This window comes from Cygnus atratus, chromosome 19 (assembly GCF_013377495.2).
Source record: "Cygnus atratus isolate AKBS03 ecotype Queensland, Australia chromosome 19, CAtr_DNAZoo_HiC_assembly, whole genome shotgun sequence".
Taxonomy (NCBI): domain Eukaryota; kingdom Metazoa; phylum Chordata; class Aves; order Anseriformes; family Anatidae; genus Cygnus; species Cygnus atratus.
The window spans coordinates 1,295,580-1,309,479 of record NC_066380.1 but is presented as its reverse complement, the minus strand read 5'-3'; the positions used below and the strand labels follow the sequence as shown (position 1 = coordinate 1,309,479).

Genomic DNA, 13,900 nt, shown 5'->3' with positions numbered 1-13,900 from the left:
TGCCCAGCTTTGCCTGCAATGAGGGCGCCAGCTCCAACACCAGGGCGCTTCGCAGCAGTGTCACCCACCACTTGCCCAGGCTACTGCTCTCCTTCCCGTCCCGATGCTGGGCTTGCTCTAGGACACAGGACCGGCAGTGCCTGGGGGCACCCTGTGTACCCCCGCAGCAAGTGCCCATTCAGGCAGCAGCAGCTGGGCATGCAGAGCCCGTGCCAAAGGCTCTGCACAGCCCCGGGGGTGCCTGGGGGCAGGCAGAGGTGCAGAGTGGGGCAAGGGCTCAGTGGCAGAGGGACGAGCTGGTGCCAGCACTCAGGAGGGGACAGGGGCCCTGTGCTCCCAGCGACACAGGCCCCCAGGGAGGTGCTGGGAAGCGGGGCCGGCTGCCGCTGGGTGCCTGGACCCAAAGGCCCTGCAGCAGCTTCGGTGGGGGCGTCCCCAACAGCTGCGGGCACAGAGGAGGCACCGCCACCCCCGGCCACGCAGTGACGCCATCCCCATCGTGGCTGAGGGACTGGCACAGCCTCTGCTTTGTGCTGCCGATGGGGCCAAGCCCTGCCATGGCCATCGCCAACCCCACCTGTTGTCACCAAAGCCCCGGCCATCACCACAGGGCTGGCACGGCCACAGCCGAGCCCGCGGGGCCGCACCACCCTCCGCGGGACGCAGCCGTGCTTTGGCTCCTTGCTGGTGCGCAGCCTTGATGCTCGGCAAAGCATATCTCCTTCTCGGATGTTATCTTCATCCACTCAGCTTATCTGTGGCGGGGCAGCCCTCCTGCCTGCGCCACGTTCCCGGAGCGTGCCTGCAGCAGGTGTGGTCAGCACTACTGTTGGCCAGAGCCGCCTGCCTGCACCGCCGGCTGCCCACAGTCCCTGACTCCGGGGCCCGTGGCGATAACGTGCGCGCGGCGAGGACTTTGGCGATAGCGTTCCCGATGACATTACCTTGTCCCCCGCATTCTTCCGATGCCACGCACGCCTTTACTCGGGGGTGCGGGCAGGCCCGGCGCATGGCGGCGTGTGCAGATGGTGTGCAGGCAGCGCTGGTGGTCTCCTCCCGGGGGGACTCATTGACATATCAGTCACATAGTTCTGCATAATTGGGACTTGGATGCAGCCTCTCTTTATGTTTCCTCTTGGCAGTTGCCAACAACATGAAGCACTCCTGGGTCAAAATGACAGCCTTTTGTTTACTATTCCTGCTTATGTGCCTCATTTTCTTCAAGGATAAGAGCTCTTTATAGGAATCTTTATTGTGATGAGGTTAGCAGAGAGAAAGATTTCTCTCCAGCTCTCTCTCTCTTTCACAGCTGATTAGCAGGGTCGGCCTGCGGGGAGAGCGATGTGGAGCTGGAACCCAGTGCCCACCTCGGGGTCCCGCTGGCCACGAGCCGGGAGCGAGGCCGGGAGCAGCGCAGCCCCAGCAGGGCCCTGGGCACTGGCAGGGGAAGCGGCAGCAGGAGCTTGCTGGGGTCGCAGACCTCTCACCATGCTGCTGCTGTCCCGGCCATGGAGGCCCGTCCTTCGTCTGACCTCTGCGTGGTCAGCCCTGCCAGAAACGCCAGCAGCCATTCGTGCACCTGCACCGGGCAAACGGAGAGGTGAGGTACTCAGACTGGTCCAGTAAACGCAGCCCCACTGGCCCACTGCACGCAATGGGCTGGTGTCCAGGTCTGAACGCCAGGGGCAGTGGCTGAGCAAAACGTGAGGGCAAGGCAAGCGAGAGCAGTTGGTGACACGGTGGGGAGCTCACACAGGGGATGTGGCCGGTGACAGACACGAACGGAGGTCCGTCCGCAGCCTGAAGCCTGGCGGAGGCTCCCGAGGACCACCCCAGCAGATCTTTGCTCATCGATGGGTCAAGCCATGGCAGCACCACCGCACATGTGGGGGCCCAGCCTCACCTCACAGCCCTGCCCCAGCCCCTGGCCGAGGGGTGATGCTCCTGGGAACTGCACCTCTTTTTAAGAGGAAGGCAGCTTATCCTTGAAAGTTACTTTGCGAAGGTCAAGAGTGGGACTGTGACAGAACAGCCTGACAAACACATCTCCCAAAGTCCTTGGGCCCGATAATGTATGTCCCATGCAATGTTGACACTAGTGATCCACCAAAGATCAGGTTAACAAGTTTGACGTTAGTGACAGCGTGATTTGTTCCGCGCTGGCTCTGAATTCATAGAGCGGCTGGCCTTCGGTGATAAACTATGGCACCGCGCGCACGAGGCTGTGGCAGTTGTCACCAGCCGGAGCACGGAGATGAAAAGGAAGCAGAGCTCTAATCAAAATACAGTGGTCAGTAGAGGTTGAGCTGGAAATTGAAGTGTGCTGGTACTTTTCCCACTCCGGGCTTGCTCTCCAGGCAGCCCTCCGTGCCCAGGCGGTGCGTGGCGAGGCCACCCAGCGCCTCCACGCACCCCCAGCCTCTCCTGCAGCTCGCCTTTAAGGTGAGGACAAACCCAGCGCCCCACGTGCGCCGTGTCCTCCGCCACCTCCCGAAGCGCCTCGCCACTGCCGACCTTCAGGGCCCCTAGGGGGAATAAATCCAGGCGGCGTGGCAGCAAAGACGGTGGAGCTGTGCCGCAGGTGAGGAGAAGTGCTGTAAATAAGAAACATTAACACGACGGAGGGGGCAGGAGAAGGGAGAGCGCTTGGCAGAGGAGCGGGGCAGCACGGCTCACGCGGGGACCGAGATGAGGACGCAATTTCCCCTGGAAGGAGAGTGGAGGGGCAGGCACGGCGCTGCAGAGGGCAGCAGGGACCCTGCGAGCTTGGGGTCTGGGACACGGCCACCCTGCAGCCCCTGTGGTGGCAGGGACAGAGCAGCTGTGCAGGGCCGGGAGGCTCTTGGCCCGGGCTTGGGGCCAGCATCAGCGGGAGCAGTGCCCAGGCTGGTGGGGACCCGGCCGGCTGCCATCACTCCATGCCTCCTCCTCAGCCCAGGCTCCGCTCCGAGCCCTCCCTGCCAGGCACGTCCAGCTTCGTGTGCTGGTCCCTGCAGCACCGGGAAGAGGAGCAAAGCTCTCCCTGTGGGAAAGGAGGATCTGCACAGACACCCAGACGGGCTACTGGAGCAATTCTCCCCCCTGATGTGACCCTGGGATTCTCCTTCCTCACCCCTGCCTGCACCCACACCACCCTCAGGAGGTGCCGTGTGGGGACTGCAGGACAGCGTGAGGCCGTGGCCTGTGGGCAGAGCAAAAACCCTCCCGCGAGCACACGGCCCCGGTGCAAGCTCAGGACCGGCCCTCAGATGAGGCTGAAGGCGCTCAGCGCTGATCTATGGCCTGACACCTTTACTGCTGCTGCTGTAAGGGATTATTGTGAGCACAAAGTTCCAGCTCAGGGGGAATTACTGCTTCATCTGGCTGCAAATTACTGTCAGGGGCCCAGGCTGGAGCAGATCACTGTTCAGCCAGCCCTTTGCTTTGGCCTGGTTTTGAGACAGCTCCCCTGACCCTCTTCTGCTCCCTGGGGCAAAGTCCCTTTTAGGTCTGAACAAAAGGATTTCTGCTGTCCCTGAAGAAGAAATGTTGGAGAATCTCCTAAGTAAAAAGGCCTGTTGGGTCAACGTCCTGTCCTCACAGGCACCTTGCACGGACCCATCTGCTCCGTGCAGGACCCAGAACCACCGTTTTTAGAAGTTTTGCAATTCACAAGCTGCAGAGCAATCCCAGGACAGACTCAGGGCCCAGCCACTCGCTTGGTGCTGCCGCTGCGCTCAGCAGTGCGTGGGCCTCAGCGTGCACCCCCAACACCCACAGAGGTGTAAACACGAAAAGCACTTCTTAGTCTCTCACCACACACCCACCTCGGTGACATGGAAAATCTCCAAACGGTTTCTGCGGTGCCTCCGGAGCTGCTGGTCAAGGCTCCCCGCCGCAGCCGCTCATGCAGACGATCCCTCCTGCCGCAGCAGCTGCTGCAGCCGCCCCTCCTGCAGCTCCCGGCCTGTCCCGGCCACCCCCGGGTCCCCAGGTGACATCCCCGCCACGGCAGCAGGCACGGCAGGCTGCAAGGACGCAGCGGCAGAAAGGAGAAGCTCTGTCCTCCTGCCCTCCCACCTCTTGGTCGGGAGTGGATGCGCCGTGCAAACCGCTGCTCTCGCATCGCCCTCCCCGGTGCCTGCCCGCCGATCCCAATGCCCAGCTCTCAGCAGAGGTCACTTTTTGCACAGGTGGGATCATGCACCTTGGGGAGACCCAGCCATGTCAGGATCATGCACCCTGGGGAGACCCAGCCACCTCGGCGGCACCCAGCCCCTCCCAGAGCCACCCCGGTTCCAGTGCCAGCCCCCCTGTGCCAGGGAGCGCCGTGAGTGCCACCGCACCGGCACCCAGCCCCATCGCCCAGGGACGGCCGCCTCATGGATGAAAGGAAACAGCAGCCTCACCAGCGGTGCAGAACAATTCACATTTATTAGTTCATACAGCTAACACTCGCTACACATGCGTTCAACACTTATTGGTCACATTTCCACAGGTAGTCAAGTCACAGAGCGGGGCAGCGGAGCTGCGCCAGGCCGGGCTGGCAGGGAGCTGCGCCGGTGCCGCTGCGGCAGGGCCGGCCGTGCCCCGTGCCGCGCCAGGCCGGGGGGAGCATTCCCTGGGGCGCAGCAAGGCGACGGGGACACGGCTCCTGCCAGGCGCTCCCCAGGGCGCAGGACTCGGGCACAGTCTCCTGCCCCGACCTCGGCTCCCCGCTGCTAACGTGCCATGCCAGGCAACATCCTGCTTCCCTGATTTAGGCAAGGGATCGTGGGAAAAACAGTGTTTTACTGGGAGAAACCACTGCTGGGAGCATCTGCGGAAGGGCCCGAGGACCAAACTGGCCTCGGACCCACCCCACGAGCCAGCAATGGCCAACACGAGCACCAGCCAGCGGGCCGGAGCTGCTCCCTCGGGATCCGCAGCCAGGACGCGCAGGCTCGCGGAGGCCCCGGGCCACCAGTGCAGGTCTGCGCCGTGCCGCAGAGGGACGGAGCTGCCTGCTCGTGGAGTGGTGGGTGCCAACACAAGCCAAGCTGGCAAGAGCCGCATCCTGTACGGCACTGCGCTCCAACAGGAGGGAACGCGGAGCTTGGTGCCCCCGTGGCACCGTGGTGCTTCGTCCCAGGAACAGCAGCAGGACCCCTGCGAGCCGGGGTGCCCGGTGGTTCGGGGACGTGAGGTCAGAAACCACCACGGGTGCGTCTAACGGCACCAACAGGCAGGGAACTCCTGCCATTCACACAGCCCGGTCTTCTCTAGCAACAAACACTGGCAGCATTTTGTTTTTCTCACAATCCCTTTGAGATGATAAACAGGATGTCACACGAGGTAGTTTTGTTATGGAAATCGAGTCAATAATGTTATCAACTATTACAAGACATTTCATAAATCGAAAGAAAACAATGAATCACAAAAGGCTTTGTTAAGGTTGATCGTCATCTGGTTTCAATTTCTGTTTCTTTTTGCCCTTGGGGGCATTTCTTCCACCGAACTGTGTTGCTTCTTTCATAGACTTGTTAGAGGTCAACTGCACAGTATCTTTTTTTCAATTTTTTCTTTCAAGGCAAAGACAGCGCCTATACTGCCCTCACCAGCTTTATGCTCTGCTGGTTTAAACTCAGCGTGCACATCCTGGCTGCTGGGACAGCCGAGGAGGTGGCTTTTAGCCCCGCAAACCTGCTGCCAGGCTCAGTGCTGCTGCTCTGCCGGTGCCGGCCCTGCCCGCGGCTGCAGCGGGCTGGATGGCACCATTTAGGATACTCCCAGCAGCTGCGGGTGAACCGCTTGTACACGTCAGTACACTTCTCAGCCAGACTGAATGAGCCTACAGTCCTGGCAAACACGACAAGGAAGTAGTACCAACCGGACATCCAAATGCTCTAATTCCTAAGCCACACACTGACGGCAGGAATGGGACTGCCTGAGAAAGAGAAGCGCCCGTTTTTTCCTTTTCCATGAGCACCTGAACCCATTGAGCACTGAGGGCAAAAGGATGCAGTGCATTTACACGCTGCTTTGAACACGGAAGCACAGAGGAACCTCTCTCTCCCACTCCCAGACGCTGACGTGCCCGGTGAAGGCGTGCAGCCACGCACAAGGCTGGCCCTGCACGCTTCGCCCTTCCCACCCCAGTGGAGCTGCTGCTGCGGGGCTGGGGGACTGGGGGCTGCGGGGCTGGGGGCTGCGGGGTGAGGCAGCGGGGCGCCAGCCAGAGGCACGGCACAGCTCCGCTGCGGGGGCTGCTGTTTGCTCCCCAGCCCCATGCCAGCCCCACGCCACGCAGCGCCCCTGCCAGCCCCACGCACCCCTGGGGGGTTCCCCACAGCCACCGGAGGGGCCTAAACAAACGTCCCACCAGGAAAACCAGAATTCTCCCCCCGACACCTCCGTATCGGGGCTTTATTCAGGTCTCAAAGAGTCCTCCAAACAAGTCATGAAAGAAGCAACTGTTGCAACATCAAAACTCGGGTTTCTCTGGGTCCCATTTTAAATACTTATCCCTGAGCTGCTGTGCATTGCAAACAACACACTGAGAACCCAGAGAAACGCCACAGCTTGATACTGACATCTCACGCGTTACCCCCGATTTAAACATCGTCTAAAACTTAAAAATTAGCTTCATACTTAAACTAGTTCCCCAAGTTTCCCCCTTTCTCCTGCCTTTTATGTGGCAGGGATGATTGCCGCTTATTATCCTGAGAAATACAGAAATAACATTTTCACAGACACCAAGCTTCATAGCTTCAAATCAAAACCAAGAAAGAAGAAAGAATGAACGGTAAATAGCACATTCACGGGAGAATTTTTTGTTGTTTTTAAAAATGTAATAAAAAGAAATTCAAGTGGTTTTTTTTAGTTTTTTTTTAAGGTTGGTTTGAAGGACAAGACTTAAAATCATTAACCTGAGCTGGCTGTGCTTCTGTTCTGTGCACACTTCTGAAGAGCCCTTGTCCATGCCGGCACACAGATGTGCCGCGCGTAAGGGAGGGCAGGACAGGCAGCAAGGGGCTCAAGCGGTCGGCACCCCCGGGACAGGTACCTGCATCCCACCTCCTGTGCAGGTCACTTCTGCTCCCGCGGCACAGCCCGCGCCCACGCGCTCAGCCGGGAGCAGATGGAGCCACGGCCCCGCGGGCGGCAGGAGCCCGGCCGAGACGCCAGCACTCCTCGCGCACCGCGTGCCCTCGAGGGCTCGCACCGAGCCCACGGCAGCGCAGGGGAAAGGCTGGAGCTGGTCTCAGCAGCAGCGCTGGCAGGGGCAAGGTGCTGCAGGGAGGGAGCCGGGGGGGCCGTGCCACCGCACCTCGCCGTCATGTAACGGGGCTGGGCTCCCCCGTGCTCCTGCTGCCCGCAGCCGGCAACCCGGGCGAGCGGCCTGCCCTCGCCGTTTGGAAACCGCTGCTCCCCTTCACTGCTTGTGCTGACAGCAGACTACAGAAGCTCAGAATTTAGGACCTACAGAACAAGCCAGAGCTATGCCCTGGTTCCCCAAAGCATGCGATGCCTCTGCCCAGCAGTGTAGGCTAACAGGCACGAGATGAGCAAGGGAACAGCCGCCAGCAGGATTAACAATTAAAAAGGAGCTTGCACGGATGTGAAATGGCTCTAGGGATAGCTCCTGCTGCATCCATTTTGCCGTCTCCAGAACCCATTGGTTTAGAGGTTCGTGGCATCTCTGAGCATCCTGGCAGTGCCCCCATCCCATTGCCCTCTCTAGGGGCCGGGGCACGTCGAGGACAAGAACTTGCTCTGACGCACGCAGTGGAGTCACGACTCTGTTCATGTGACAGAAGCGTGACCCAAAGGCAAGCTTCGGAAGAAAATGCAGAGGTTTTCAAAGAGCTTTTGTTCAGGTCCCGGGGTCTTGCCACCCGAGCGAAGACTCATCCCCATCACCTGCAGCAGCAGTGCCTGCTCTGCTCTCTGTGCTGGCTGATGAGCTGCAAGCTGTAAAACAGCACTAAGACACCTAAGCAGAGCTCCTCTGAATATGTGAGCCTGGGCATTTCAAATTTATGTCCCGAACCTCTGTTCGGATTAAAAGTAACTCTTCAGCCTTCTATTTGCACAAATACTATGAAGGAGAGGAGGGGGTCAGTCAGCCAATTTATCTTTCAAATCGGGGATAAAAATTGACTTGTCATGGCAGAAAATTCTACCAAAGACTATTATTGTTGATTGATTCCTCTATGACAGAAGGTCAGATAAGCAACAGCAGATAGGTACCAAAGATAATGAACTTCCCCCTACTAGCATTAAGCACAAATAAAATATGAGTCCCTGTAAACTGAATGTTACGTGAAGAATGGAACAAAAATTCCAACCTTTCCAGGGTGTCCTTCAAACCAAATTCACAAATACATCTAGTGACTGACCTAATGTCTCTACATTTCTAGCTACGTTCCTACCTTCTCATAATACCTGAGTTTGCAATGCAACACATTCACTTTACCCTGTTTAAAAAATACAAGTCATTAGAGGACTTGGTGCAGAAGATATTACGACTGACTGTCCAGTGAGTTACATTCTGGTTTGGTATATCAGCTTCTGCCTCACTTGTCAATTTAGTAAGGCTTTTTTACTCCCTACAATAAACCTATTATTTGTTAACAGATACTGCTGCCAATCAGCCTTTATACAATTTGGTTTATATAATAGAAAGCAGAACATTCTTGACCGTTTATCATCATATATGAATTTAGGTGTGGTTTTTGTTGTTGTTGTTTTTGGTACAACATTAGTCTTGGGAGTATTCTGGATAAATACAGAATAGCAAATATGTTATTTTTGTTGGGTATTTGGCAATAAGATGACCACTTCTATGTACACTAATTAAAACAAACTCTCATTCATCAACAGATTATAAGAATTCAGTAATCACAGAATAAAATTACTGCTATGCAATTTAACAATTCCTTGAGTGTATAAAACAGCAAGCCAGAAGATAACCCGTAATAAAAAGATCATATCAAGCTATTTGGAAATTAAACTTAAAAGCTGAGAAATAATTTCTAACTTACAAACAGATATACTAAACTCTTACCATTTACACTTGAGGTATATGCTGTATGCAGAAGGCTTTCCTGAGAAATATGTGCTCGTCTCATTTTACAATCAGAAAGTAAATGAGATTTACAGAACCAGCTTTGGATTTGTGAAGCTCTATCAAACCGAACTGCTGCTGGTCCCAGCAGCTGTTACCCGTAACATCATATTTAAATAATGAAAATTGAGCAGCTAGTGGACTTTTAGAAAAGGGAAACTGACAAGCTGGAAGATTCCCAAGCAGAATCACAAAGAACGCAATGCCGCCTTGGGTCTGCTGCTAGTCAACAGCACACCTCCAAGGAGAGGTCTGAAGGGAGCAGGCAGCACCCAGCACCGCTGTTGACTAACCTAGAGATGTGCCAAGCTAGTGGGTCACAAGGTCTCTTGGGTTGCAGCTGAACCCTCTGGGACGCAGGGGAAGGAAAGACGACTTTGGTGAAGGCATTCCTGCTCACCATCACATTCTTTTTCATCTCATAGCAGCTTCACTCCCGAGCAGTACTTACTGTGTGCCATGCACAGCTGCTACCAGGACAAGACATCAAGGGAGCAACTGGTTCCTCCGACCCTGAAGGAACAGAAGCTGCTTCCCAAAGTATTTTACAAAACAGCACTCAACAATTTGTTACCCGAATATCATATATAATGATACAAGGAAGGAAGTCCAGACAGAGTAATGTGGCTGCCTAGGGAAATCTTCCTAAGTTAACTGTTAATGAGAGATCAGAACAGGAGCTTGTCCCCTACGCTACCCACCACCACCACGGGCAAGATGCCATGAGATTTCCTATGAGAATACACAAATTTAGATAAGCACCAGGACTTAGCAGTTACTCATACAGCTAACCAGCTGTCATTAAACCATTTTTCCGTGCAGTGGAGTGGCGTGGAGGTTGCTAGATGGAAAATCCAAGCCTTGCAACGCCTGGGACAAACAGCTGACCAAGTACTGTACTCACACCAATTTTTCCTGGTGCGAAAGGATTCCACTGAGCAGTAAAACTGTCCTGGCAGAATACAACTATGGATCATGCCCTCCCCAAGTCCAGCAGAGAAAAGCATGCCTGAGGATACTGGAGTCCCTGGTCACCATTATGCAGGTTACATTTAACCACGTGGTGGGTTAACTGTTCCCAGAAACAGGCTGCTTCTGATTGCTGCAGTGCAGAAGTCTCCTCAGCAGTCAGATACCACCTTGGGGGAATATACTAAAAGGGGCAATCCTGCCTCTTCTCTCCTGCTTTTATGAATGTAAAATGGATCTTAAGGAACCGATTAGAAATTATTTGCAGTTCTCTCTCTCAACAAGAGTACCTTGCTGCTGTAATGTCAGAGGCCTGCTACGACCTGCAACAGCACAATTTCAATTGAATGGAAAGGTGCAGCAGCAGTGGCAGACCAGCTGGTGAGGCTGGAGACAGAGGGCAGATTGCACTCCTGCAGCTCCACGAGGGAACGGGGTTGCAAGCCCTTCTCAGCCTGGGAGCACTGCAATCCTGGGGGCAGAATCCAAGGAAACTGCAGGCACTGCCATTTGTGGCTGAGAACTGCCAGAGGAAGAAAAAACAACTGGCTAAGCAAACTTTTTCTTCTTTTCCTCTCCCCGTCGTCTTTTTTTTTTTTTTTTTTAATTTCCTTAAACAATAACAAAAATGAAGCTTGGCACTTCTCTAACACCCACTTCTCCAAAACTGTCCATTTGGGATGCTAACAGCTCTGTCAGTGAGGTGAGGCAGTTTGTGCTCTTTGACAAACGCTTTTGGATACAAATCATGGAAAGAGCAGTGCGCGAACAGCATCTTCTCCTTGAGGTAGTCTTAGTCATCTCAGTCCCCAGCCCCAAAATACAAAAGAACTAACCCTAACAAACACTGTCACATTAAACATCTTCACATTCTGTAAACTGCTGGAGAATGCATCTGCTGCATTCATACAGAACCATGTGCATCGTGTTGAAGATCATACATTCAACTCTGTCGTGAAATAAATATATAGGAAAAAGAGTAAAAAAACAAAAACAAACACAAAAGGTTCTTGCTACAATGGCAGGGACACCCATTGCCCTGTCTCAGCACTTCCCTCCTGCCCTGGTCATGTTTCCCCCTTCCTCTCCAGGTGAGCCCGCTCCCTGCCTGAGGCACAGAGTAAGGCACGGGTCGGGGGCAAGCTGGGCTCACTCTTTGCTCGCGCTCGTCTTGCAGGAATGTAGAACGGCCTTAAAAAGGAGAGGCAGCTGCTCCAGCGGGACGTTCACCATTTTTCCTGTTAAGAAAAAGACCAGAATTAGCAGCCATTCCTGAATCAGATTTCTGAGAGACACCTAAACCAGCACCGCTGACGATGGTTTTACCTTGAACCTCTCAGAGAAACAGTTAATCATCCTACTGCTACATTAGACATTTGATACCCATTTGGACACAACAGGATTTATTATTTACTGAAATGAAAGCTAAATAAATGGGCAAAGTCAGATCAAAATGATTTCTCCACAATGGAGCAGTATTTATAGAAACTGGGAAAGCCTAAATGCTGTCTCTCCTCAAACTCCCTTGTAGATCTCAGTGAGTAAATTATGTGAGCTATTATGTGATTATTATCTACTTTGTTACAGCAGGGTAGGATGAAGCATACGGAGCCTTGACACCAGGAGGCGAGTATCTTCCTTTACCATAACACTTGGGAACAAACAATGTCTTAATAACACCAGACAGTGTAGATCTAATTAGTGACACAAGTGAAGTTTACAATTCACCTGCGTATTTCAGATATGCTAATGCCCAGAGGAGCTGACGCCCAGGGTTTACCCCGTAGGACTGCAACTGCTCTGCTCGTCCTGTGCTCCTCAGCAGCACTTCAGGGACCTCTCTACCTCTCATGGAACAACCTCTCGGACCAGGACTACACCTATTTAAGACAAAATGCCTCTGAGCCAGGACTGAAGGGAAGAAAATAAAATACAAACCTGACCTAAGTACTTAAACTGAAGCACTTGAGGGACAAAGCCTGTCTTCTCAGCAGCAGGGGACTATGAGCAAGCAGCACACAGCGCAGCACTGTGCAGCAGAGGGGGACAACTTGCCCTGTATCAGCCTACCTGCAGAACTGGGGGTGACGGGAGACCCCTTCAAAGACAAGGGAGAAGCTTAAGTAGAAAAAGGTCTCACATAAACACCCTCTGGCAAAGTAGGCAAGATTTTCATTCTCATAGATTAACTTTCTTTTAAAAGAGGATTTCATAATTTGCACATGAGCGTGGTGGGAGAAGAGCTCAAAAAGTTACCTGCTATATATCGTATCTCTGGCAAACACATCATTAAATCCGGAAAACGGTTGGGCTGATGGGGGTATTTGTACTCTGTGAAATCCTGGCAGACATACCAGTACCGCTTGTTCAGCTGCTCCAGCTGGGACGCGTTAGTCAGACCCCTAATGTCTGAAAGAGCATGTGATTAGAGTAATGAAAACACGAGGAAACCATCTGAGAACAACAGCAGATTCACACTTACTGCCATCTCTTCAGGAAGGACAGACTGATTTCTAAAACTCTAAGCTGGGTCACTGTTTTGGAGGCTGACTTCACATGTCTAGTTACCCAGAGACTAAGATCTCACTCCTCTCCTGGTATGCCTGCACCCCCAGGGTGTCCAGGTGCAAGACTTCCTTCCACAAAAGACACGGATGAGAACAGCCCAAGTCCTGAGCTGCTCATCTGCAGAGCTTAGTGAACTCTCTCGCAGGTAACAGCTCCAGACCTGCAATCCCTGACTGCCTTTTGTAAGGCAGCTGTGTGTCAAGGTTTACTCCTCACAGTGGATTCGCTGTAATACTTCCTCAGACAGAAACACGGTGATTTTAGCTGTATCATGATTTTAGCTGTACCATCTGGCTGAGGAAAGCGGTCAACTCTGTAACTCCAGGTATCGTCGCATTTCTCCCCATTTGCTTACGAATTATGTTATATCATTTATAACCTGGTCAAGCTCTTGTTTTAAAATTTAGCTTTACCAGTGTCAGGCAATGTACACAAAGGAAAAATGGACATTTCCAAGCCATCAACAGGGCAGGAAGTCCCCCTGCCACCTTTCAGCATGATCAATGACATTCGCATGCTGCTGGGTGTCCTGGGAGGGATCCAGCATGGCCGGAGCACGGGAACTGCACAACCCTCGCTGCGGCTCGCTCCTGTACAACAATGTGACGGAAGAGGCATTGATCTGCTGCCCAAGAGCTGACTTTTAAAAATAATTTTCAGGTATTTCACATAAAAAATTGCAAACTTCAACTAAAAATAAAAGGAGGCAGGAAGTTAATGAAAATACATTTCGGAAAACAATGGAGACAGCTAAAGAAGTGCATTATCCAGTGTCAGGAAACTGCCCAGGGAAGCAAACCGGATCTCAGCCCGGGCACACATTGAAGCGTCAGCACTATCTCCTGGTGAAAACGAGTGGGGGAGGAGGGAGTTTTCAGCACATTTTTACAGACTGCAACTATCTTTCACAGTACAGAAAGACTCTGGGGACATTTATTTCCAAAATTACAGCTCAACACCATCTATTAAGCATTTGCCTCTCCACGGTTTTCTTCATTTACGCACACACAACATAAAGAAACGTCCCAAGAGGCTCCACGGATGTGTAATTACGACAAGCAACTACTGTAAAGGGAATCACAACAAACCTATCGATTCCAAACTATTTCAGCCCACTGCATTTGTTAGGAAATGACCAGGATTTCCTCACTCATTGAAGAATTAATCTGCAGTTCATTTTGCACTGACTTTATTCAAGATTTTGAAATGTCAAGGGTCTTGCAACGTTTTGGACAGCCAGCTTTAATAGAGTGGTTAATCAACAGGAGGATACAG

General features: G+C 53.2%; 1 protein-coding gene across 4 annotated transcripts in view; it reads right to left on the bottom strand.

Moving 5' to 3' along the window:
* Positions 1-10,662: 10,662 nt before the first annotated feature.
* Positions 10,663-13,900, bottom strand: part of NR6A1 (nuclear receptor subfamily 6 group A member 1) — an 81,514-nt gene continuing 78,276 nt past the window's right edge. For 2 of the 4 annotated variants that reach the window (XM_035555436.2, XM_050714646.1), the window contains 2 exons: positions 12,314-12,466; positions 10,730-11,295 (listed from right to left, as the gene is read on the bottom strand). In XM_035555436.2, the coding sequence (XP_035411329.2) occupies positions 11,207-11,295; positions 12,314-12,466 (242 nt within the window). In that variant the 3' untranslated portion in view covers positions 10,730-11,206. Of the gene's footprint in view, positions 11,296-12,313; positions 12,467-13,900 lie in introns of all 4 variants that reach the window. The other 2 variants (XM_050714647.1, XM_035555435.2) reach the window with 2 other exon arrangements.